Source organism: Cryptomeria japonica, chromosome 2 (assembly GCF_030272615.1).
Source record: "Cryptomeria japonica chromosome 2, Sugi_1.0, whole genome shotgun sequence".
Classification (NCBI taxonomy): Eukaryota; Viridiplantae; Streptophyta; class Pinopsida; order Cupressales; family Cupressaceae; genus Cryptomeria; species Cryptomeria japonica.
In genome coordinates, this window is record NC_081406.1 from 111,488,564 (window position 1) to 111,513,971 (window position 25,408).

At 35.8% G+C, this 25,408-nt stretch overlaps 1 protein-coding gene across 1 annotated transcript; it reads left to right on the top strand.

Moving 5' to 3' along the window:
* The first annotated feature begins 1,990 nt into the window (after positions 1 to 1,990).
* Positions 1,991 to 25,408, top strand: LOC131029552 (uncharacterized). The gene is made up of 5 exons (XM_057960065.2): positions 1,991 to 2,834; positions 7,071 to 7,107; positions 7,301 to 7,537; positions 7,637 to 7,684; positions 24,375 to 25,408. The coding sequence occupies exons 1-5, from the start codon at positions 2,533 to 2,535 to the stop codon at positions 24,855 to 24,857; spliced, it is 1,107 nt and encodes a 368-aa protein (XP_057816048.1). The 5' UTR covers positions 1,991 to 2,532; the 3' UTR covers positions 24,858 to 25,408.

Sequence of the window (25,408 nt, forward strand, 5' to 3'; positions counted from 1 at the left end):
ATTTTAGTTGACAACATCTAGTACAACAAGATCTTTATCAAACTAAAGCCAAGTGCTATTATTTTATTTATTTAAATTCTAGTTTTTATTGTTGTAGCATAAATGGCCCCAACTCTTTATCCTAGGTTAGATTATTGCTCATTATGATTAAAGTAGTTTATTATAAAATATCTATGTGAGGTGTGATATTTTCCATTATGTTCATAAGGCGAGCTACTTCTATTATGGCCCACCTTTGTTGACATAAATTTCATGATATTATGGACCAATTCTTCCAACCAATGAATAAAAATATGCAACCTCAACTCTTCAACAACTCTTTTAATTATTATAAATATATTGAAATTATAAACTTTCTTAATTATAAACTTTCTTAAAGATCCCAACACATTTGATATTCAATTGAAAATAAACAATTGCAATGACAAATTCAAGTTGGTTCAAAACATATACAAATAAAAAATGTAGATCTAGGATAAACATTTGGCTATGTTTATTAAGTAATTGAAATTCAAATGTAGTCAAATGTGTTTGATTTTGAATTTCAATCAATAAATAACATGTTTGATTTTAAATTTCAATAAATTAATAAATACGATCAAATGTGCATCTTGAATGCTAGATAGACAATACATACAATAGTCTACACAAAATAACCAAGAACATTAATCCATACTAACAACAAATAAATAAATAGGAGGTCCAATAAGCTAGCAGGCAAGTCTATGAGAAAAAGGAAAAGATAAGATGGAGGTGAACAAACTTGAGGAAGACTCTGAGACGAAGGAGGCGTTCATAGATTCTGAGGAGGAGAATAGCCTGGAGAAGATGACCACTGGCCACTTAGATGGCACTAAGTCGATGTCGATGAACCTGATGGAGGATGCCCACTTGTCCGATGATGCTCTCTTGGTTGAAGGAACCCACCTGGCAGGGGAGACTCATCCTTGCACTAAACGTGACGACATTGTTGTTGACCTTGGTACCTTGAAGGCGAAAGTCATTGGCCTTGAAAAGAAGATGCTTGGGAAGGACGCTGAAGATGATGGAAACTATAAGGGCTTGTTTAAGTTCGTCATTGAGAATTAGAATGGGCTATTTGCATAGTCAATTATTTGTTGTTTTTTGATGTTTTAATCATCTAAAATTCATATACTTTAAAGACTTTTATACTGCCAGTTTTATTACTCTAAACTGTTTTTGATATTATGGACTGGACCGTTATTATACTCTTAATGTGCTTTTAATGGCTTATTATAATTGCCTACAAACTATTTATAACAAGATCAACACCCAATTTAACTACTTATTGATAAAGACAACAAATAAATAGACAATCCATAACTAAACAGTTCCAAACAATAATAACCACCCCTACCTAAACAAAAATAAATTACAAACAAAAACCACCCCAAAAAAGCACACCCACAACAACGACCCAAAAAAAACCAAGCAACCATCCAAACAACAACTCTTCTGAATATTATTATTAAAATTAAATATTCCTAAAGTAATCAGAGAGATACGCGAACCCTTCGCTTAATAGAAACGTTGACTCTAGACCCACATGGGGTTATGATTGCATGGTAGAGCCCAACTATAGTTAACCATTTCCAAAATAATCCACAAAAATCCAAATTAACGTAAAAATAATCCTCAGCTCGAAGCTCGTAATGAGGAGAATTAACAAACTAACCCCTAGGCAGTGGGGCCACTTGAAGTTAGCGCCAACACATCACGTGGCCGCACATCTTGGTGGCGGTCCCACATAAATTCAGCATTGGTCCTCTCATTGCACGACACGTGTTCATGGGTCCCACACTCATCGACTAAAAGATTACACCGTACTGAAATTCTACGGGATTGTTGCCTCCACACGCAATCATCATTTTACATGATGGCACGCACTCACACATTTAATGCCTCCATCAAAAATAATTACGTTGCCCTAAAGTTAACAACAGAGAAAAAAATAAGAATAAAAAAGTCCAATTCTAAAGGTGCCCGACTTGACATGCATCACACCTTCTTTATCCAGAGAGGAGAGAGAAACCGTTAGAAAGAGAATCGAGTAAGAAGAGAGAGAGAGAGAAGACCACAAACATTCGGTTCTGGAGAAGAGCAAACGTCCGGTATTCTTTTCTGTCTTCTCAGAACGACGAATAATCCCTGCAAATCCTGGCGGATAATCTATATGAATTGACGGGAATTGTCTCAAGAATGTTTCTGGAATAGTGGTTTTGATTGGGATTTATATCGTGGATTTGCTTTTTCTGCCATAATTTGAGCAGGTTTTCCTGCAAATTCAAGGTAATTCGTGTTTTGAATTTGATCCATCGGCTGTAGAATTTCTGGCAGTCTCAATTTATCTGCCAGGGAAGTCGCAATTCTTGTACCGGAGGCAGGCTTAAGAAGTCTCTGGAAGTGTAAATCCTGGAAATTAATGACAGATGGATAAATTATTGAGGCTTTGATAGAGCTTCTAGGGTTCTGAGAAGGCGGATTTAAAAGTTTTGAGATAGTTTGGTTACAATGGGTGGAGTTACGTCTACCGTGGCTGCGAAATTTGCCTTCTTTCCGCCAAATCCACCCACGTATAAGATAACCGTGGACGAAGATAGCGGATCATTGACTATGACAGATGTGCCGCAGAAGCAGAATGTCGATGTAATGAAGCTGCCTACGAGGAGAGGTCAAGAAATAGTGGCGATTTACGTGCGGAATCCAGTGGCCAAGATGACTTTATTGTATTCTCATGGCAATGCGGCGGATTTGGGCCAGATGTATGAGCTTTTCACCGAGCTAAGTCTTCATCTTCGCGTTAATTTGTTGGGGTCTGTACTCAAAACCCTATTCTGTGATTGAATTTTATTCGGATAGTTACCTTTATTTCTTTACAGGGAAGTGATGTAAAGGTTCTTCTTGTCTTTTTCTGATTTTGGGCAATGCCATGTAAAGGTTTGGCATAGTTCTACTTTAGCCGATATCAGTGTTTTTGCGTTAAATATCTGATACTTCTGCTAATTTTCACGGTATTAGTGTGTTAAGTGGTTGCTTACTTGCTATTCGCAATTTTTTCTAAAATTAAGTTCCTCCTGAAATGTTTAATAAAATTAGCAATTTGATATTTTCACATTCTTTTTTAAAATTAGTTTTCCCGTAAATTTTCTAATAAAACTAGCAATTTGATATTTCACATTTTTAAAAAATTAGATTCCCCATAAAATGATAATAAACTTAGCAGTTTGGTTGACATAAAAAAAAATTGAAATGAAAATTGGCTCCAATCATAGAATAGAAGAATTTTAACATCCATGAAGTCAAAGATAGCCAATGGGACAGCAGACACTGCCATTTTAGCTTTCTGACTTGCTGATCTATTGTTAAAAGGCTTGATGATGAGCTCCCCTGTTAGAAAGCTTTATATGTCTTTAAAGTTCATTTTTTGTACAGCTCTTTCAAAACAATATTACTTATTTTTTGAAATGGAAATAATCTCCAAATGTCCTCCTTGTCAACAAGGAGAGCTTTTCTGCCAAGTTATATATTTTTTTCATAAGATTATTGATTTGTTTTCGAAATGGAAATAGTCTCCAAATATCCTAATTGTCATCAATGTGAACATATTTCTGCCACATCCGAAGACTATTGATTATTTAACTTGCTCAATTAATTTAGCCATCCAACCATTTTGCAAATTCTATATGCCAAGGACCTCTTGCTATAGATGTATTTACTGTGTTGTGGTTTAGATGGTGGGGTTTATGTTCTAGAGATGTATCTCATCTTACCTGATTATGTTGATTGAGCGTAATAGACAAAGTAGCAAAAATCTTTCATGGGATTGACTTGGCAAACCAAAAACATACAGATTTTTTCGATATATCTGGGAAAAATTGGTAAGAAAAAAACCTGAAAATTCAGAAAAATAGACCAAAAGAACAGTTTCTAAAATTTTATACCAAATCTGGATTAAATTGTAGCAATAGCAATTTTCTCATGCCTTGGGATTTGGGCCCAATTATGAAAAAATTGCTGATCTGTTTTAGATTGGACTACTGACCAGTCCAAGCCACGGTAACTTGGTGATTTTTTCCAGATATTTGTTCTATGATTAGCAAAAGGCGCAAGTATTTTCCTCTTTGACTTAAATTAATTTCCTATACTTCTCTGAAATGATATTATGATGTCTACAATACTTCTATTGTATTAGTGAAAGAGGCATGTGCCTGGTGATTCAGCTAAAAATTTTCACCTATGCCTTGCAACCTTTCTCTGCCCAACTTCTTTGAAATCCAGTTGATTGATTCAACCTGCCTTTGATACCTTATTGCAAATAATAGAACATAATATTATTCTGGAAGATATTGGAATGAGTCGAATGACTATTACAATAAGGATCATCCCCTTATATAGAGGCCGGAAGATGTAATTGGCAAACATAAATGTGACACTTGTCTTCCATTCTAAAAGCTATATTTAGGGTCAGAACTAGGTGTTATATTTTTTGTAGAATTATTTTTTTATTTAAATGACTTTTTGTCTTTGTTCAGCGTGGGGATTCCTGGCATCCTTGAGACCGTCAAGATATATCTAGGCATTACTGCCTGTCACAGGGATGTTAGGGACTTCCCCCAATGTCCTCTGAAGAAGGGAATGCCACCAGGGTATCCCTGATATGATGTCCCATGCTTCTTTAGGGATGTCATCCCCTTTTGCAAGTGGCAGCAGGAGAGCAATGGGGGGACAGTTAACATCCATCCTCAAAATAGACCATTTCTTTTTGGTGGGAGGGCGGGAGATTGATACGTGTCTATGGAACACTAGAAAAGTCTTTGATATGTGTGTGTGTGTGTGTGTGTGTGTACACATTCATTATATATATACACACACACTTATGTTCATGTATACATATCATGTGTGCGTGTTGTTCCCTTTGTTATACAGATAGCCTGTCAGTGTATATCCCCTGATTGAGAATTTTGCAGAGCTTTGATCTTGGGCATCCTAATAAGTGTGGGAAAATGTTTAAGTCCTGAGCCTCACCTGTGGGAAACTAAATTAAATTTCAGTTTCTACATAATTGTGTCAAGACTCAGAGCAGACAGGCAGTGTAAGCTCTTTATAAGATGCACTGAATATCAATATTTCTTTTAAATATATTAATTTTAAGTTTTTAAAATTAATTGAAGTGTCACCTTATCAACATTTATATTGATAATACTTAATCTCCCACCCACCCCTGCTCAAGATCGATCTTAGGAGCTATTACTGGCCAGAAGTGATTAAGTTATGACCATTTATCCTGCTGTCTATCATTTGTTTTGGCCCACCCCTGCTCAAGATCGATCTTAGGAGCTATTACTGGCCAGAAGTGATTAAGCTATGACCATTTAGCCTGCTGTCTATCATTTGTTTTGGGGTACATTTTTGTGGTACTACGGAAATGGGAGACTTAATTGACATCTCATTTCCTTGTTCTTTACCATTCTGATTTTAAGTTTGATATATCTTCAGTTTGCAGATTAATGTTAACTTCTAGTTCATTATGGTTATAATTTTTGGTCATATCCTCAGAAATTGAGTTCCTGTAATTTGCCTGGCAACAGACTAAGAATAGGATAAACTCATAGAATTCTGGGCATTTGAGGGGAAAATTTGGAAAAGAGTGTGTACTGTGTCATGTGTACAAATGCTTGAATTCAACTTTATTCTACAGAATGGATTTTAAGACAGTAAATGTCACATATACTTCATTTCTTCCTTCGGTGACTCGTAAATTTGAAGATATGGAATCTGTAGATACAAAAATAATGGAATCATCAATAATATTCTTCTTTTTGTGTGTTACTTGCTGTATATTTACTGCAAAATCACTCCGGTTGTAAAGTATTTGCCACTGAGTTCAGTGAGTCTTATCTGTCTGGGTTGTAGCTGTTGCAGTGTGTGATGGTCACATTTTGTGTCTAGTAATCTTTTTCTCTTGGTGCAAATATGCAAAGAAAAAATGAAGTGACTGGCATGCTTGTCCTTTCGTGGTTTTCCATTTTGAATGAACTAGTTATTGTGGTTTCATTTTCCTATTGAATTAAGCTGTTATAAGTTTTCATGCATACACAATGCTATATTTCCCTATGCTATTCAATTTGTAATTCCATAAACATTTTTTCTAGTACTAAATAGCATTCTTGGTAAACCCTGTAATGACACAAACCCTTTGTGTGGTCCGAGTTGATCTCAAATGCATTGTTTGGTTTTTACATTTAATTTACCTTCTCAATTTTCGGAAGGTGTTGAATTGTTAATCATATTCTTGAGCTTTTATAATTTGTGATGCTCCTCCATTTTCAAAAATTTAATCATAAATGGTTATCTAGTTTCACAGCAACCCACTAATTTAAAATGGGCTATCCATTTGGCCATTGTTTGCCAGTCTGAACATTCTCATACTTTTTGTTCATTTGGAAGTACTCTTACTGTCTTACATATCTCATGGTTTATACAACAGTTATGTTTTGGTTGTGTGAATGTTGGCATGTTTCTTTCGCCAACTGGCACAGAAAATATTATGCATTCTATTGTACATAGTGATATGTATGCTAGAGTATTTATATCTCAAGTTAACTGCAAGCCCTGGAAAGCAACCAGAGGTATGGATCATTTGTGTTTGTTTGTTTAGAATTGCTTGAAATGATATCCTTGTCCTCAAGCCTTTCAAGGACTGATGATTTTGTCCACGTGGACATTTTTGTTGAAATATCTGAATGCATTCTTCTACTAACTTGCCCAGAAAATATTATAGAATACAGAACATTTGTATTTGTTTGTCTGGAATTAGTTGAAATGCACTTCTCTTGCTCCAGCCTTTCTAGGATAAATGATTTTGAGTTTAATTTTTGACCACCTAAATACTGGTCAATTGAGATAATCAACAACTAAGTTATGTTTTTAAAACTCTTCCTTCATCCTATTTTTTGAATATTTTAGTTAATATGTAGGCACTAAATAGTTCTTGTGTTTGAGAGACAAGCTTTTGACCATATGCAGGTACTGGACGCTTGGTTTTGCAGGTATGACTATTCTGGTTATGGACAATCCACTGGAAAGGTGTGACATTTGTAATAAGACCGTGGATGTTTTGCCTGTACAATCTCGTTTTGAGTTTGGTTGATGGTGAATATATAAGCATTTATGTCTATAATTACAAATCCTTAAGTGTGTTATTTTACTGAGATTGACCTACTTTCTCCATGTACACTAATATAACTATAAGCTTGATTTTTGTTTGCCCCTTGAACAGCCCAGTGAATGCAATACTTATGCAGACATTGAAGCTGCATATAAATGTCTGGAAGAGAAATATGGAGTAAGGGAGGAGGACGTTATCCTGTATGGTCAGTCTGTAGGAAGTGGTCCAACTGTGGATTTGGCATCACGGCTTTCTCAACTAAGAGCTGTAGTTTTGCACAGTCCAATAATGTCAGGTTTACGTGTGATGTACCCTGTCAAGCGTACCTATTGGTTTGATATTTACAAGGTACTACATAAAATATGATTTTGTTTCCAAAAATATACAGTAAAAGATACCTTCTGAAACTGGAAGTAATCCTATATCTCTCCGCTATTTTTTGTGCAGAATATTGACAAAATTGGTCAGGTGAACTGTCCTGTACTGATTATGCATGTAAGTATCCGTTATTCTTAAGATGCTTTAATCCTACATATGTTGAGCACAAGTTTATGTGATATATATATTTTACTGTTAGATCCTGTATGCTTCTGGATATGTATATCCACTAATTGTAGTACAGACACATGCATATATAGTGTTAGACACTACATTAATATAATGCATTTCTACTCCTGTCTACAGGGCTTTTATACTATGTATTTTCAAGTTGATTAAGAGTTTTTATCAGTTTTTACTTTTAGATCTTTTATGCTTCTGGATTTGATGAAAAAAGGTTTATGCAGTCAAACCCAGAAGCATACAGGATGTAATACTGTAATACTATATACCATGGAAATTTAATGTCTTTAAAAGCATTTGCTGTCTTTTTCAAAGTTGAAACACAGTTTACTTGAGAAAGGTACATAATGTTTAGAGAAATCAAAATGTCTTCGTAGAGGCATATTTTATTTTTCTAATTCCAAGATCTCTTTGGTTCTGTGTTGTCCAGACATGGTTAGCTCATCTGCATTTTTATTTAATTATCTTAGTATGTTTCAGCATCCAGAGCTTGGAAAATATGAGATGGCCTCAAATTCCTTAAAGGCTATCTTTAAAAACTAGTCAGTGTAGCACTCACTACCCTTTTGTACCTGCCATAACTAGTAAAGAATGCCTCCACACGGTAATTTTCTTGCAGTAATTATTCTGATAGTTTTCCTCATAATGGCTTAACATCAATAGTTTGTTCATGTACTACCATAAACCCTTAGAAAATTCCACCTTCTAAATTTGACGATGCTCGATAAGGACCCCTCTTGCACCTGCTAGACCTAGTTTCACAGTGGATGAGCTTTTGAAATTTTAACAGACTTTCTAATTTGATCTCCTATATTATGATATTCCTTTTCCTGAGAGTAATTTAGTAATATTTTCAATTAAGTTCTTCTGAGATGACTTTTAGTGTGGTCTTGCTGTCTGTATAAACTATAAACTATAATATGAATTTGTCCTCGTGGCGGGAAACAATATGCTATCCAAGTTAAAAGGATAAACGAGATCCCTTCACAACCCTTTTTCTTTTCCACACGAATATGATGAGCAGGTGGAGTATTCTACCAATTTCGAGCAAAGATTAAAAATGCAAAATTACCATAATGCCTCTTTTCATGATGCTATCTCTAGTTAGAACTGCTCTTTGAAGAAATGACTAAAAAAATGTTTTATTCTAAGTTACCAGTTTGGTTATGGGTACTATGGCAGACGGCAAATTTTTTTCGCCTTCGGTATAGGTACAAGAATATATATTATATATTCAAAATTTTATATTTATAAGAATAGTGATAATCATAATTGCCAATAAATAGAATATTTAAATACCTCATTCATAATTTGAAATGAATATATTCAAGTCTCAAATTATAAATATAGTTAAATAGTAAACATATCATACATTTAATATTTGTATTATATATTATGTTATATTTGTAATATAATAATGTTAAATTTATATAAATATTAAATATGCATTAAATATTATAATATTATGCTAAAATTATTTAAATATAACACATTGTATATATGTAGTTTTATTTTATAATATTGAATTAAGAATATTTTAGAAAACTATATTTTATAAGGTAGAATAAAAAATAAAATATCCTCTAAAATATAAGTGATAAAACATACTTTTAAAAAACATTAGAGTATAAAATATAATAACTTATCCCCTGTTAATGGGGTTGGATGGGTTAATACACAGTTGATTAAAAGAACTGAAGTGAAATGGAAAATCCCAGAGATTGGTTGGGTGAAGTTAAAATTTGATGATGCATCCAAAGGTAATCTAGGGCCTTATGGGCTGGTTGTGTGGCTCGGGATTAGAAGGGGAATCTAATTTCCTTCGAATCCAAGAAGTTGGTTGAAGGAACAAATAATTAGGTTGAGATATAGGTATAGCTTTAAAGGCAAGTAGAAGGCTTGGTATAAAGAAAATACACCTAGAGTGAGATTTTCAAATTAACATAAACGCTATCAAGAGAAGACAAACTCCAAACTAGAAATTAAGCAGATATTTGAATTCAATTGGAGAGCTACTAGATGGTTATGAAGATTTTCTCATAACTCAAGTATATAGACAAAGGAACTCAATCGTAGACCGCTTGGCTTGGTGGGCGGTCAAAAGATTAGAGGAAAGGGGTGATTTAAATTTACATGATCTAAGTACCAATCTTGAGTGAGAGGTTGGGTATAAAAATGTATCTCATTAATGTTCATTAATGAGGTTGGGATGTTTAGTGGACAATAGGGCAAAGGAATGCATTGAAAGGCCAAAATGCATTGGCAATAGGTGTTATAAGGACAACCAAGGAATCAAAAACTTGTAATTTGCAAAAGATCTTTTATCATAGATGGAAGCTAACTTTTGCTTGTGGGCAAGGGATTGCCAAATAGCCTTCAGAGGCAAAATTTCTAGTGAAAGGCTGAAAAATCTCTTCTTAGTTAATTGCCCAATGATGCTTCAAGTGATCAAAATGATGCTTGGAGATGAATTATTGAGTGTTGAGCATAAATATCGCACAAATGTGGACATCGCATCCATGATTTTTGCATGGTTGTTGGAATTGGACATCAATGATGAAGCCAAGCAGGTGATGGAGATGTGTGTGCAAGGTTGTTGGTGGGGCGGAATTGAGAATTCTTGGCAATGGTCCAGCTAGGGGCCAGTTTCAAAGTGCGGGAAGGTTGTTGGCCAAGGTTGTATTATAGGTTTAATGCCCCTTTACAACCATTTTTAATTTGGGGTACAAGCATTGATGAGGATCACAGACGAGGACAAGCTTTGGAAGGTTGGAGTTTGTGAAGGAGATGCTGGAGGAGCCAAAGCTAGTGGTGGATATGCAAGTGGACATTGAAGTTGCGGGTTTTAGTGCTAATAGGTAATGCTGTAGTGGGAAAGTATTTTGGCAAAGTTGGGCAGCAATGAGTTTTCTAGAAAGGGATAAAGCCCATCTTGTTTTTAATAACCATGTAATAGATTATAATTGAACAACTATACTATAAGGTATACACAAATTAAGTTATGCTCTTCCTATGTTTCGACAATGGTTGTTTGGTTTTGTAACACCTGTGGAGTATGGTAGCAAGTTTGTTATGAACCTTCAATGTAAAATCTTTTGTGGATTAATAGAATGGGTCCAAATCCCTAGTTTGGTTTCATTTATCAAGAAAAAAATTATATAAATCTATATATACATATATATTTTTCCTAGTGAAACAATGCACCGATATTTGAGATTTTATATTAATGTGTGCATACCTAAGTAGAAAAGAAAACCCTTACATTTTGTAGGGGATGATCGACTGTCCCTTGCAAATGTTCTCCATGTCCTTGCATTTTGGGGACGTTTCCTTTGATTCGTCTCGGAAATAGTGACTTATGTGTGTTTTGGGGACATTTCCCTTTACAGATAATGCACCTTTAGAGACTTATGTAGGATGGATAATGAAAAGACAATAGTGGAAGATGGAATGGTTTATCTTCCAACAGTTATTGGAAGGTTGGTGCCACATCTAGTGGTTTAGTTGATGTTGAGCTGTACGTGTATATTGGAAATTGAAACTAAGTTGTTGATCTGTTTGTTGTTTTTCTGATTTTGTGTACCTTTGCCATAATAACTTGGAGTTCCAACTTTTTTGATCCACATTGGATTTGCCTTTCAAACAACCAGATACATAGAGTTCATTTGTGCCACAACCTTGATTATAAATGTTGACAAGTATTTCTTAGAAAATGCAAAAGGTGTCATCCTCAATTCAGATTCCTTGGAATTCTATTCTGGGCTAGCACCTGGATCAATTACTTTTTGAGAGGTGACAAACTCCATTTTCACGGGACTTACTGAGGAAATGTCTTTTCAAAGATATAGTATATAGTATATAGTATATACTAATGAGAACTTTTTAAACTTCTTTCTTATCTAGCACTCTGTGGACCTCTTTCCTTGGTGGACAAGCTGACCTACTTTGGCAATCTGGTATAGTATCATTCTATAGTTTTTGATTGCTTTGGTCTTGGATACACAATTTGATATGTCATTGCAGGTGTAATGCAATCAAGATCACATTGTAGAAGCCCAAAAGGGTTGGAAATATGGGTAGAGGAGCTCCACATTGGATACCCATGCTAGGGTGGAACATTCAGTTCAAAAACATTCTCTTCCACCTTCTTCATTATGGTTCAAGACTCATAGGGAGTGCGTTGATTTTTTTGTTTTGACCTTTTGAGTCTTTGATTGTATATGCAACCATACTTTACAACAAATGCTGTTTTGTTTTTGCATTGCTTTTTTTAAGATGCCATGTACCTGCTCTTGGATGGTTTGAACTCATTCAATGAACTTTGCTTCTTTGTCTAATTCCTTCTATGCATGTGATGAGTCTCTTGTCAATGCAATTGAGGGAGCTAAATTTATGGGTGCGAATGGATGGAACTCCAAACAAAACTGAATTGGTTTGCTCCCAACAGAGCCATGTAGAGCTTGATTGTGCTTATGTTAGCTATCTTACATGCAAGATAGACTCTCATACCATGTACCTTTCTTTGAGTTGTACACTATAAGAATATCCACTTTTAACCAATCAATGAAAGCACCAAAATATTCTGCATCCTTGTATGAGACAATTATATGTGACAACCCGAATTGGATCCATACATTTTTGTAAGTAGTGCTCTCTGATTTAGTTTGCAAAGATGCTTTTATGACCTGGTGCCATTTAAAGATCCAAGCATTCAATAATATAAAATGTGCAGTTATATCAAATCAATCATGAGATGTATGGTAGGCATGGTTGTATGCTCGCATAAAATTCAATTGACATAGAATGATACTCTCAAGTAGGGTTTTACCATACAGTATCAATAATGGAAGGAATCACTCTGATTATCCCTGCTATTACAGTCTAACCCAATTACAGTGTCTTTTCATGATCCTCTAGAATATGACATCTAATAACCCTATGGTTGAGGTTGAAGAATAAACCCTAACTTAACCCTTAACCCATACATTAGACATAGGGATGACTAGTTGTCAAATAAAACTTATTCAAAGAGCATCTACAGAAAGTTGTGTTTGATTTTGCATCAACATTTTGGATCACACTCCATGATCCATTGTTAGGGATAATTGTTGTCAACAAAGTATGCACCCTTGTTGAGTTACCAACTCAACTACTTGTTGAAACATAGGAAGCCTCTCAAAGTGTGGGCTTTGATAGTTAGAGGTCAATCTCCAAAGCAGGCTGGTTCCCCTGGAGCTTCACCTATTCTACTTGATTCATTTGAAAAAGGGAAAAGCAATGACATAAATTAAACCTACTTCTGTTGGGGTGATGTCCCAAACTGGTTTTCAAACCTATACTGCTGTTTAATACACACAACTACTCAATGCACAAGATAACCCTTACACAACTTAGGTTTTGACATACTTACACATCAGTACAAGTTGAAGTTTTTCAGTCCTAGAAGGAAAAATCACATGTTCTCACAACTAGAAACTGCATAGAAACGAGATTCAAACTCAGCACGGACTTGGTGAGGGTGACTTGACTCAAGACTCCGGACTCAACACAGACATGACAAGTGAAAAACCCAATAAATGTAGAGATTTTAAGGATTTAAAACTTGTTTCATGCACCCTTTATTAAATAAACCTTAAAAGAGACAATAACATCATCAAATAGAACCTAATTTGATCACATACACAAGTATACTTCAATCACATAAGTATAAATGCAAATTGTAGTCGAAGGAAATAGCACACTTAGATATTTAAATATTGTCAAATGCATACAAAACTCATTGAATATGAAATCCATGACATCAAATGTTTCAAACAAATATCAAAACAATAACTAGAAGTCTATGGCTCAAAGGAGATTGCATCCCTCCTATGAAGGCATCTAAGGTAGGTCTTGGATGTTGTAGTAGCCATAATATTTTTTTTAACTATGAATATGCAGAGATTTGCAACAAGGGATATGTATCATGTAGATTTTTATGATTGTGATTCATCACTGGCCTATTACTTGCTTAAAGTTTGATGGGGTTTGGGGGCACCACCAAAACGAGGTTGAGGGTAGCACCCCTCGCAGGGGTCTAAGGGTGAAAGAGAGAGAGTGGGATAGAGAGTGGTAAAGAGAGGAGAGAGTGGTAAAGAGAGGAGATAGAGGAAGAGTGATAGGGAGAGAGATAGGTCTAGAGTTCAGGGCACAAGATAATCCTGATAGGAGCCTGCTGATTATTGAAATTTGACTGTCTGAAAATTTATAAGATCTTCTAAAACTTAGAATTTGCATTATAACTCTTAGAGGTCTGAAACCACTCTCAAACATCCTACCAATTTATACATGAAGTATAATTTAAGACAAAGGGAAATGTGACTTATACTTAAATGTTATATTTCATTTATATATTTTGATGAAGAGAATGAGACTGACTTGAAAACAAAGATGGAGAGTTACTTGTTATATTTCATGTATATTCTAGGGGCATGTCATAAACCAAAAATGCATTTAAATTTTGAGATTAATAAAAAAGAAACTGCCTGGTCTAGCTGAGTCTAGGAAATGGGACTCACTCGGACTCAGCTGAGTCTGAGTCCTAGCTCCCAAGACTCATCGAGGATGACTCGACTTAGGACTCGCCGAGTCTAGGTGAGTTCGGGCAAGTCTCATAAATCTGCTAGAAAGTTGTTTAAACCAACGATACAACCTACAACTTGTGAAAAATATATTTATCTCTGCATAAGGTGTAAAGAAATATGACATACTTAAAGGATTTGCATGAAATCATAAAAAATGCATCAATCATTCATGTTTACACACAAAGAAGCAGATTAGAGAAGATAAATACTCACTTTATTTCTCAAAAGGTGTTAACAAGCAGCTGTACGTATCTGAAAGTTGAGTCTTTTTGCTATTACAAGGCCAGAAAGAACTGGTTTTCAGATTACACTCATGGTCTAAATAGCAAGAACTCCCTAAAAATGAAGCCTTCTGAGCAATCTGAAAATCATTACCTACAGGATAATAATTCACAGATCCTATGTTCCTGAACTGGTCATGGATGCACTGAATCCAAAATAAACTCTCCTGATTGTAATGTCCTTACTTTGAAATATAATTTAATAATAAATAATAGTAATAATATAATTAAAATTTGATTAAAGTTAATGAATAGTCAAAAGGCATGAAATGATAAGTTGTGACTCCCTCAAACGTGAGATATAAAAGGGAGAAGAGAACCTCATTTGAGTGGCAGGGGGCAGGGGGGAGAGAATTTGGAAATGACAAGTGCAGATCTGATAGTGGAGGGTTGTGTCCCTTTCAAAGGGCAGAAAGAATGAAGAGTTGCACTCTTTCAAAGTGTGCTAATGGTGAAAGGGTGTGTCTCTTGCCAAAGGACATACATGATGAAGAGGTGTGACCTCTCCCTCACATTGAGAGATATAAAGGAAAGGAATCGAAAGCATTTAGGGACCTCACCATCAATCAGATCAGAACTGTTATTAAGTTACAAGCAGTAACATCCGTGTTCTTGGTGGTATGCATGGGGATGTGCTTAATATGTATGCTTAATATATGAAGCCTGATAATGTTCTTGTGTAGAGTTTAATAGTAATATTAATGACTGTAATATGTATGACAGTCATAATATACATCCATAGTACAAAGTGATATTGCGAGAACTTTGTCCTAAGTCATAAATCTATTCTAATCCTTCTATTCCCCAAGGGAGATGGGTGCTGGTAGGGAAGGGCAGAGTAAAACCACTTCAATAGAAAGCCCCAAGGGTGAAAGGACGACTCCTGAAATCTGGGCTGCAGGCCCCAAAGGTGAATGAACTGAGTTCTGGTAATCTGGGCTACATTAAGGAAGTGTTGTCAAGCACCCTAGGCAGCCAAGCCCTCTTCTGGGAATGGGATCAGATTGGTTTGGATTCAGGCATGGTTTTAATGGCATCTCAAGTTGTATTACAGAGAATTAGGTAGTTATGCTCAATTAATCGTAATAGAAGGTAGTAACATAGATGTTGCTCTTGGAAATTGACAGTGTCTAAAGCTTCTACAAACGTTGTGAAGGAGAAAACAAAAGTGATAAATACCCTAACTAACAGGTTTGAATTTTCTTCATTAAACTCAAGCTCTTTTGGAACATGGATGCACATGGATTTGGAAAACGATGACTTTGGCGCTCAACAAGACCAAAGCATTTAAAATCTTAGCAATTAGTAAAACTTATCTTAGAGGTAAAAAAATAAATGACTTAAAGATTTTTTTAATGTGACCCCCAACAGTCATCATATTTTCATCTCAGAGAGACTTTTGGAGGCTTTGAATACTAGGACTTAACTGATTTTACACTTTCAAAAACTCCTGGTTTAGTTATTTTTAGGAGTCACAAAAACAGCTAACAATAATATTTGTGATCTGAAATTGATGGAAAGCAGAAACACAATGTACACATTGAGTACTTGAGAAGTGAAGTGATCATGCAGCACAAATTTTGGCAAATCTTTTTAACAAAAATAGGCAGAATTGGAGATTTGTTCAATGGGAACAAAACAGGGATGAGTGAACCAATCTGAGATCAGGTTGATTGAAACAAGATAGGATTGAGTGAAACAATTGGTGCTCCAACCAATGGAATCCCTCCCAGAAAAGGCAATGGCAGCCAGTCAAAACATCAAAGTGTGCTTGCCAAGAAGGGCCAATTGCTTAGCTATGTGTGTAAACTCCATGCTGATTAGTTACAGAAGAACCTCTCAACCCAGAAGCTCTGAATTTCCCAGAGAAGAGCCACCTCCTGGAACCAAAATTAATGTTTCAAAAAATGGAAATTCTTTACTGTTCCAGGTTGTACAAGTCTCAAGTAGTTATTGTCAAATTTTCCAATTACTGGCCGTCCAGGGAGAATCTTGAAAAGTGGGTAAAATCCTCTGGTGGAGAAAATCTTCAGATGACCTTTCTGCTGAAGGGTTTCTTTTTATTTTTTATAACAAAGATAGAGATATAATTGTTAAAGGCTCTTGGATGATAGATGGGACTGTACTCCTCATGCAAGCATAGTAACCAAATTTTGATCCCCTGTCAAGCAATTTAGAATCTACCCCTACTTGGATTCACTAACATAGACCAAGAATTCTCTTTTAATTTGGATGTCTTGGTACAAGCAGCAAAGGTATTTGAAGACTGCGCTCTCTGCTTTCTGTGTACAAACAAGGCTATCAGTGCATTCTTCCATAGATTGATTTTTGTCTTGTCCTTGGCACAATTGCCATCACAATATTCTTCCCTGAGAGCTTTTATGAAACCCTCGCAAATTTTCAATGATTGGTTCTCAATTATGCCAGCATCCTTAATAGGGTAACTGTAATATTCTGTTTTGAGTGGATCCACAAAATTTTCATAAGTTGATCCAAGTTAAGCCTAGGATACACTTGGTGAACAATCTATAACCTATCTAGGTGATCTGAATGACCTAGATAATATTATGAATTATAGAATGCACAATGGAACTTGTAAGACAAGATGCAGAAAGCCTTAACGCATTCAGAGAGAGTGATATTATTGAAAATGCTACTTCAATTTAGTGGCAGAATAGTGGTAAATACATGAGTATGAATTACAAATAATGCTAGGATTGCAAATTCCCATGATCAGGAAAAGGATGAGACATCTTCTCTGATTTGCCTAGACTGTGTGGATCCTGAAAGCAGATGCATGGAGTGGGAACATATAAAGAATGGTTTGCAGTGCTGTATTGCGTAATTGGACTGCATTGGCTATCTCGTCGACTCCCATACCCATACATGGTGTGTAATGTCACCAATGTAGAACTTTGTCTTTTATGATTTTTTTGTATTTTTCTGAACTTAAAAAGAGAAACAGCTAACTGGAACTTCTTGTAATGCTGATATGAACTGAAACAGAAATAAATTGAAATCCTTTGAAATAACCCAGTGTATAAGAAAATTCAGATCAACTATTGCTGGTAATCTATATGACAGAAGTTCACAACTTCTCCAGATGATATTTTATTCAATGTCAAAGATATACAATGCTGTTATACTGAATTGAGTCATAAACTTAAGCATTACAAACGAAAATGCACTCACCAACTAATGTTACATTCAATCTATATAACTGTGGGGATATTTACAACTTATGTGGTCACCCTTGTGCTGGTTACAGTCAGAAGCAGACCTGTATGAACATCCAAATAATGCTGATAGCTCTCCCACATGTGAAGGATTGACAGCACATCCAAGTATGGACTGATTGCTGGTTGTAGGAGGCTATCATATGTTGTATCAAACCCTTTTTGAAGCAATATAGTACTGCAATCTGATTATATAATGTGTCTAAATCCTGTGACCAAGCTCCAAAATGGCAATTGATACCCCTAGAATGAGGTGCATCTGAGTGTAGACCTGTTGCTTAGCTATGATCTCCCCCTTTAAGGCTGAAAATGTTATTAAACTGATGTAGCAGGATTTGTAGGAGTGTGGCAGTGTTCACACTAATTCAATCAAATTTGATTGCTTGGAAATTCACCATGTATGCTTTCAAAATAGGTATAATTTGCCAGCGCTCTCCAAAAGGATGCAACTGATCATTAATGAAAGTAGCTTGCTTCTCCAATGATGGCGCTCGATGATGATTACAGCTCTGAAAATCAGCAATTAATAAGTTGCATGCAAACGCTTTATCACCAATCCTGAAATCATGCACAACAAACTCCAAAGTCCATCATGCAACCCTTGATGTAGAATTGCGAATGCAAGAAGCAAGAGTTTTCGTCTTCACCTCCAGAGAAGAGAGCTAGGAGGTTTTTCGTCCTCATGGACCACAGAAATACAATACAGCTAAGGGTTTTCATCCTTGGATGAACACACTTGAATTGAAGAGTGTTAATTGAAATCGTGATGATGAAATGAGGCTAGGCATTTCCTTGATATACCTTTCTAGATCGGGCCTTGGATTTAAATTTCCCTCCAATTATTTAAAAATATTCATCATTTTCATACTAGTGTTTAAAATTAAAAACAATTTTTATTTTAATTATAATAATATTATTAAGCTGCCTCCAAAATTAGAAATTACTAGGCCCAACTAAAAATAATTATTAATTATTCTAGTCCAAGGAAAGGGGACATGGAATGGCATACAAGTATAGTATTTATATGTGCTGGTCAACAGCTGATAGCCATGTCTATGTTGACATGTGTCCAACATGTGTGGTTGTGTGGCATGTGGGGATAGGATGTTGCTGAGTGTCAAAATTGTATGGTATAGATTACATGTGGCACATGATGCCGCCATGTGCTGGATCCTATAATGCCAAGTGAGTTGTGTGGAGCCAATTCCTGTGGTGCAGGGCTTGCTAGGTGTCATCCACATATCGAAAAGCATAAGATGTGGATGTTAATATTCTGTGTCACATGCATATGGTCAAATGCAAAGTCACATAGGTAGAGCATTGATGAAACATACACACAAAGCATAGTTGTGAAACTTGTGAATAACTCGTAAAATTCACGAGTTGAAACTGCTCGTAAGTTACTTGTGGAACAACTAATGGCTGTTTATTAAAATAAGCTCACCATTGACTTGACAAGCAAATAAGCTCACCATTAACTTGCCAATTGCTTGTCAAAACTCGGCCACAATTTTATAACTCATTTGTTTGAAAATGTTCCAATTTTGATTATTTTGAGCTCTGCATTTAGCTAGGATCTGAAGGCTTTAAGGAGCAGATTTTGAGCAAATTTTCTTCAATGGTAATCTTGCTAGTTTTTTTGTTTGTTGTTTTATTTTGAAGACATTTTCAGATTTTTTGTTTATTTTTGTTTTACTTTTTATTCCTTGTTTATTTTTATTGATACATCAATTGTGGAGTTGGGATCCACTCCCTTGTATACAAAATAAAATCTATTAACAGTAGTTTGAACATCAACCCTTGAGTAGGGGTGCTTTAGAAGTTACAACTTAAGCCAAAAACCATCACTATTGAAATCTTTAAGAACTGCTTATTTGTATTGAGAACTGAAGCTATGATTGTAGTTGTCTTGCTGCGCAGCAATAGTCTTTCGAAGACTGTTTATAAGTAATGAGTTTACAGTTAATGGCTTTTAGTAATTTATTTACTGTTAGTCTGCTAGGTTTTCGTTTGTTTATTTTATTTATTTTTTGTTTTGCCAGTGTTTTAGTAAATTTCCATTTTTTCACAATCTGCAAGTAGATTATCAACACTGAAACTCTCATTTGTAATTTTTATTTATGTTGAAACTTGTGTATTAAACTTGTTATTTTTTTTTGGTATATGATATGTATTAAACTCTAATTTTGATCCATATATGAAGTCAGTCAAGTGATTGAAATTTTTGGGTCAGGCAAGTTATTGCTGAGTTCATTTTTTTCAACTATGGTCAAATAACTGCCAAGGTTGTGTGGTTGTGCACTGCACAGAAATGATGAGGCTGATGCATGTGCAGCTGCATTTGAAGCAATACGGCTAGATGTATAGCGATGTGTGAAGCATCTTGGCACTATACGAGCACACAAGAGAACTATGCAAGGAATGTAATGCATATAGTGTTGTCTTATGAATTGATGTGCGAGACTGCACTCAGCTCACAAGAATACATTGGTTGGTCCACAGTTGTCTCACTCACCCTTTAGCTAGCTTATAGACTGTGCTTTTGACCTATATTTAGACATGTGGAATGACTTTTAAGATATGAATGTGATATGTTTACTATTATAAACTCATTGATTCAATTGGTCAAGCCACTTTTCAAATTTGCATCAAATTTTCTATAAGTATATATATATATATATATATATATATACACACATATGCTTGTACCTTTAGCATTAGGTTTGCAGAAGGTTAGCTAGTTGGAGTATGATCTGTGAGCACAACTTGTTTAGGATCTTGGGCCATTTGGTTCCATTGCTTCACAAGGGCTCCATTTAGCATTTGTTGGAAAGGATATCTTGTCTCCTCAATATCTTCAGCCATTAGGATGTACATTAAGTTAACTTGGTTGCACCTGTGAGAGCAGCTGATTTTTTTATTTTTTGATCGTTGAAAATAGTATGTATTTTATTAAAATAAAGGAAAGCTTTACATTGATCAGATAATGTTATCAAAATGGCTATCATGCCACCCTTTCATTATAACCCTATCTCCAACACCTTCAAAAACTTCCACAGACTATAGACATAACTATACAGTCCTCCTAATTCTATATGGGTATTAAACAACCCGACTGAAAGCACATAACAATTTGCAAAGTGCCATACTAGTGACAGGCATCCACTATATACTATCCGAAGTCTATAATTATATAAACTACACATACAAAAAGACATTGCATCATAAAAGAAGTGCTTTCAGCCCAGATGAACAATTTTCTTTTCTTTTGCCTTGGACACTTGCACTCGCACAGGGCTGTTGATCCGGAAGTCACTTGGCTCAAAGCCTGGTTCTGACCCATCCTTCTTTTCTGCTTCTGCTTCTATCCGTGCCAACACCTCCCTCTCATGCAGGAACTCCAAGAGAGATTTCCAACCTACTTGGGCCTCTGTTTTGCACTCCTCCTGTGACTCTTTAGCATTCCACACAATAAAAAGCCCGAGACCCTCCACACTCTTGCCTACCTCTCGCCAGTCGCCCTTTGCTTCCTTAAAGCCCTTCCCCAGTATCACCGAAGCCATTATTGCTTTTAGACCAAAGACCCATTCCTCCTTAATGTATTCTCTCACTACCCAGTCCATCTCCGCCTTGGTTCCAAGTTCAAAACCCCAGGCGAGAAACATAGACACAATATCCGCGTTCACTCAGTAACAGTGTTCCGTCTTCATGAACTCTTCTCCAAGAATAATATCCAGCATTTGCAGAAACAACGGGTCATGGATTTTGAAAACACCCTTCAGCTGCTTCTCAGAATTTCGACCCAAAAACACCAATTGTTGCTTCACTATTCTCACAGTGAAATTTGCCTCCATAATGCAAACACTCTTATCAACCTTGAGCCGACTATTTTGTAATGCCCCCACTTGGGATTTCCCTTAATTTAAACCTGAGACATCCATTCTAACCACAAATTAGAATAGTAATATATTAATAAATACAATTTTATCAGAATTAGGTATATTTTACTATAAAATTCTGAGATTAATTCGAATAATGGAACTTATCTTGATCAGCTTTCCGGATTTTGACAATTGAGGATATGTTATGAGTCATGATTGATAGAGTTAATGATACCAGCAGTTCTGAAGGTGTCATTCATTGATATGAGTGTGCAATTTGTGTCTATGACTGATTTTGTAATGGCAACTGTATTGTCGTGGTTTGTGCTGTAGTTCTTTGTCACTATGCTATGTATATAGTTATACTGTCATCCCTGACACCAGTCCATGTATTCATGCGATCTGGTTTACTGACTCTGTGCACATAGAACCACCCAATTGGGCAATGATGGTGGTGTTCTTCCGGTTTTCTATCCATAAGTATATATAACCACTTTATGCCAAAATGTGAATGAACAACTCAGCTCATCCCCATGCATACCACTAAGAACAAAGATGTTACTGCTTGTAAAATAATAACAGTTCTGATCTTATCAATCCATGGTGATGTTATTGGATGCTTTGATTCCTTTCCTTTATATCTCTCAATGTGAGGGAGAGGTCACACCACTTCATCATGTATACCCTTTGGCAAGAGACATGCCCTTTCACCATTAGCACCCTTTGAAAGAGTGCAACTCTTCATTATTTCTGCCCTTTGAATGGGACACAACCTCTCATAATCAGATCTGCACTTATTATTTAAATCAGATCTGCACCTCTTATTTTCAAATTATTCCCCCTCTCAAATGAGGTTCTCTTCTCCCTTTTATATCTCATTGTTGAGGGAGTCACAACTTTTCCTTTCATGTCTTTTGACTTTTCATTAACTCAATTAATTTTTAATTAATCATATTTAATTATATTATTTTATATTTTAATTTTATTATTAAATTTTATTTCAAAGTGGGGACATTACATATTTTCAGAAAACACTTTGAAAAGAAGAAAAGAGCTATGCTATTTAAAGGCCAAAATACTCGAGACTTTGCGCCCCATATTTATGATTCCTGTCCCATCCATCCCATCCATTCACAAACTTACCAAAAAATGATGGCAAAAATCACTCTGGCAGTGTAATTTCTAGGCCTTCACCCCATTCCAAATCATCGCTCCCAAAAATCTGCAGAATTATTCGCATTCAGTGACACCACCCATTTTGACAGGGAGTCTGCCACATCATTGCTTTGCTTAATTTATTAATATTCAATGCTTCCGCCTTGCCTTGGATTAGAGCATTTACTATGATCATCGAATCACCCTCTAAATGGATTTTTCAGACCCCAATTTGTTTGGCCAATAACACTGCTTCCAGTGCCGCATATAAGCTTCGGTGATATTGTTCGTGCCTGCCTATAATTTTTTGGCTCCCATTGCCAAGATATTACCTCTGAAATCTCTAGTCATGAAGCCTGCCCCAGAGGGACCTGGGTTTCCTTTTGAGGCCCTGTCGAAATTGACCGTGATCCAACTTCCTCCAGGCATTCCCACTGCACCTCTTTACTCACCAATGGGATTGGATTAACCCAGTTAAGCCCATTAATGGGCCAAGAGCAGCCGATTTTTACCAATTGCTACCATTTCTTGTTCTTGCTAATATTTTTAAATAATGAACATCCTTCTTCGTCCCTTATTTTTTGGTCTCAGTTTTCTTGCATATGTTTGGGCATTATATTATTAAGTTAGATTATACAAGCATGGCAAATGTTTGCTCCACTTGAGGTTGGACTTCTGAGGTGGGTGCCTGCCACTTGTTTTTGGGGGACAAGAAGCTAGCGCAAAATTTGTAGCCGCCTATTGTTGTGGTACTAGTCTTATCTTTAACAAGGGTTCTTGATTTTAATGTCCTTTAAAAGCTGGTTTGGGTTTAAGAAAATATTTATTATCAGTAAATTTTATTGAAAAACCTTTGACCTTTCTTTGTGTGTATTCATAGACTTTAAGTGTCATGAATGGAAACCTCTTTTATTGAAAGCTGTAAAAAAGTCTGCTTGAAATTTCAGATAATAGTATAGCTTCAAAAATAAAAATACGATGGGGAAGCAACAAAAATTAAGACTTTTAGATGAAGGGTAAATTTGAAATTATGACATTGGGTGACATGAAGGTAAACCATTAGTCCTGGGGTTTTAACTAGGCTATCCGTCTAAGTGATTATACTTCCCTTAATTACATGATCAATTTTGAGTCTGGTTTTCATTTAATTAACATGAACTTAAGAGTGAAGCTTAATTTAGAAGTGGACAAAGAAAATATTTTCCTCTAGAGCTTCGAATTTTCATTGTTCAGTTTGACAAATAACTGTCAAATATGTAAAGTATATCGAATTGTCCAGGAGATGGCTTATATAAGGATATATGTTTATTTCTCTTTTATGTTGTTAGATTGTTGCGTGTTTCTGTTCTTTGGAATTGTGTTACAGGCCTTAATTTACAACATTTGTTCATGGTGATTTCTGGCATTCTAAGATTTTGATTTTGAAGTCAAATATGATTACTTTGCAGGGGACCTCAGATGAAGTTGTTGATTTTTCACATGGTAAACAGTTGTGGGAGCTGTGCAAGGAGAAGTATGAACCTTTATGGTTAAATGGTGGTGGTCATTGCAATTTGGAGCTTTATCCAGAATATATAAGGCATCTGAAAAAGTTTATTTCAACAGTGGGAAAGGGATCATTGCCAAGAAATGGTTCAAGGAGGAGCATTGAGCACTCTGATCCATCAAGAAAGAGTACTGACCAGCCAGAAAAGTCAAGGTTAAGTTTGGATAGACCAGAGATGTCATCAAGCAGCCTTGATCGTCCAGAAAAATCAAGAACTAGCACTGATCGGCGAGACAATAGAACTGAAAAAGCCAGGAGTAGTACAGATAGACGTGAGAAGTCACGAACAAGTGTTGATCGTGGTGATAAGTCCAGAAAAAGTACTGATCACTTTGAGAAAGCAAGAAAGAGTTTTGATCACATGGACAAAGCAAGAACAAGTTAGAAGTGGGAGAAATTTGTGTGTCATGAGCCTGTAAAGTTACTCAGCTTTAGGCAGGAGAAATATCAACCTATACATTTCTGTGTCGATTCACTCACTAATTCATCTGTTGCAGCTACAGAACAGAAGAATACCCCACTGAGTATCTGAATGAGAGTGCCTTAAGTAAAAATTGCATATTTTGGCCTATGGTAACAGTTTATATGAATTTGAACATCACAATCTGTTTGGTGAATAGGGAAGCATCAGAACTGGAGGTCACTGATTGTGTTGCGTATCATCCATCCTTCACCAGGTGATTTTTGGGGCACTGGAATTATCTGTAGTAAATTTGGCTCGTTCAAGGTGTACCATTACTGTAATTTTTAGTATATCCGAAAGCTTTGTATAAGAGAACTACATATCTTTCTCTTTTCACATCTAACGGATGTGTATAACTGCATTTGTACTGTTTGGCGTGATTTCTTGCTTTTCATTTTACTTGTAATGGTGAGTTAAGAGGATGGTGTAGCCTGATGTTGAGGATTAAATAAACCTGTCTGAAATTGCTGTTC

Coding starts and splice junctions, on each gene's coding strand:
- LOC131029552 (XM_057960065.2), top strand. CDS start 2,533: ATGGGTGGAGTTACGTCTACCGTGGCTGCGAAATTTGCCTTCTTTCCG. Junction 2,835..7,070: donor CTTCGCGTTAATTTGTTGGG/GTCTGTACTCAA, acceptor TTGGTTTTGCAG/GTATGACTATTCTGGTTATG. Junction 7,538..7,636: donor ATTGGTTTGATATTTACAAG/GTACTACATAAA, acceptor TTTTTTGTGCAG/AATATTGACAAAATTGGTCA.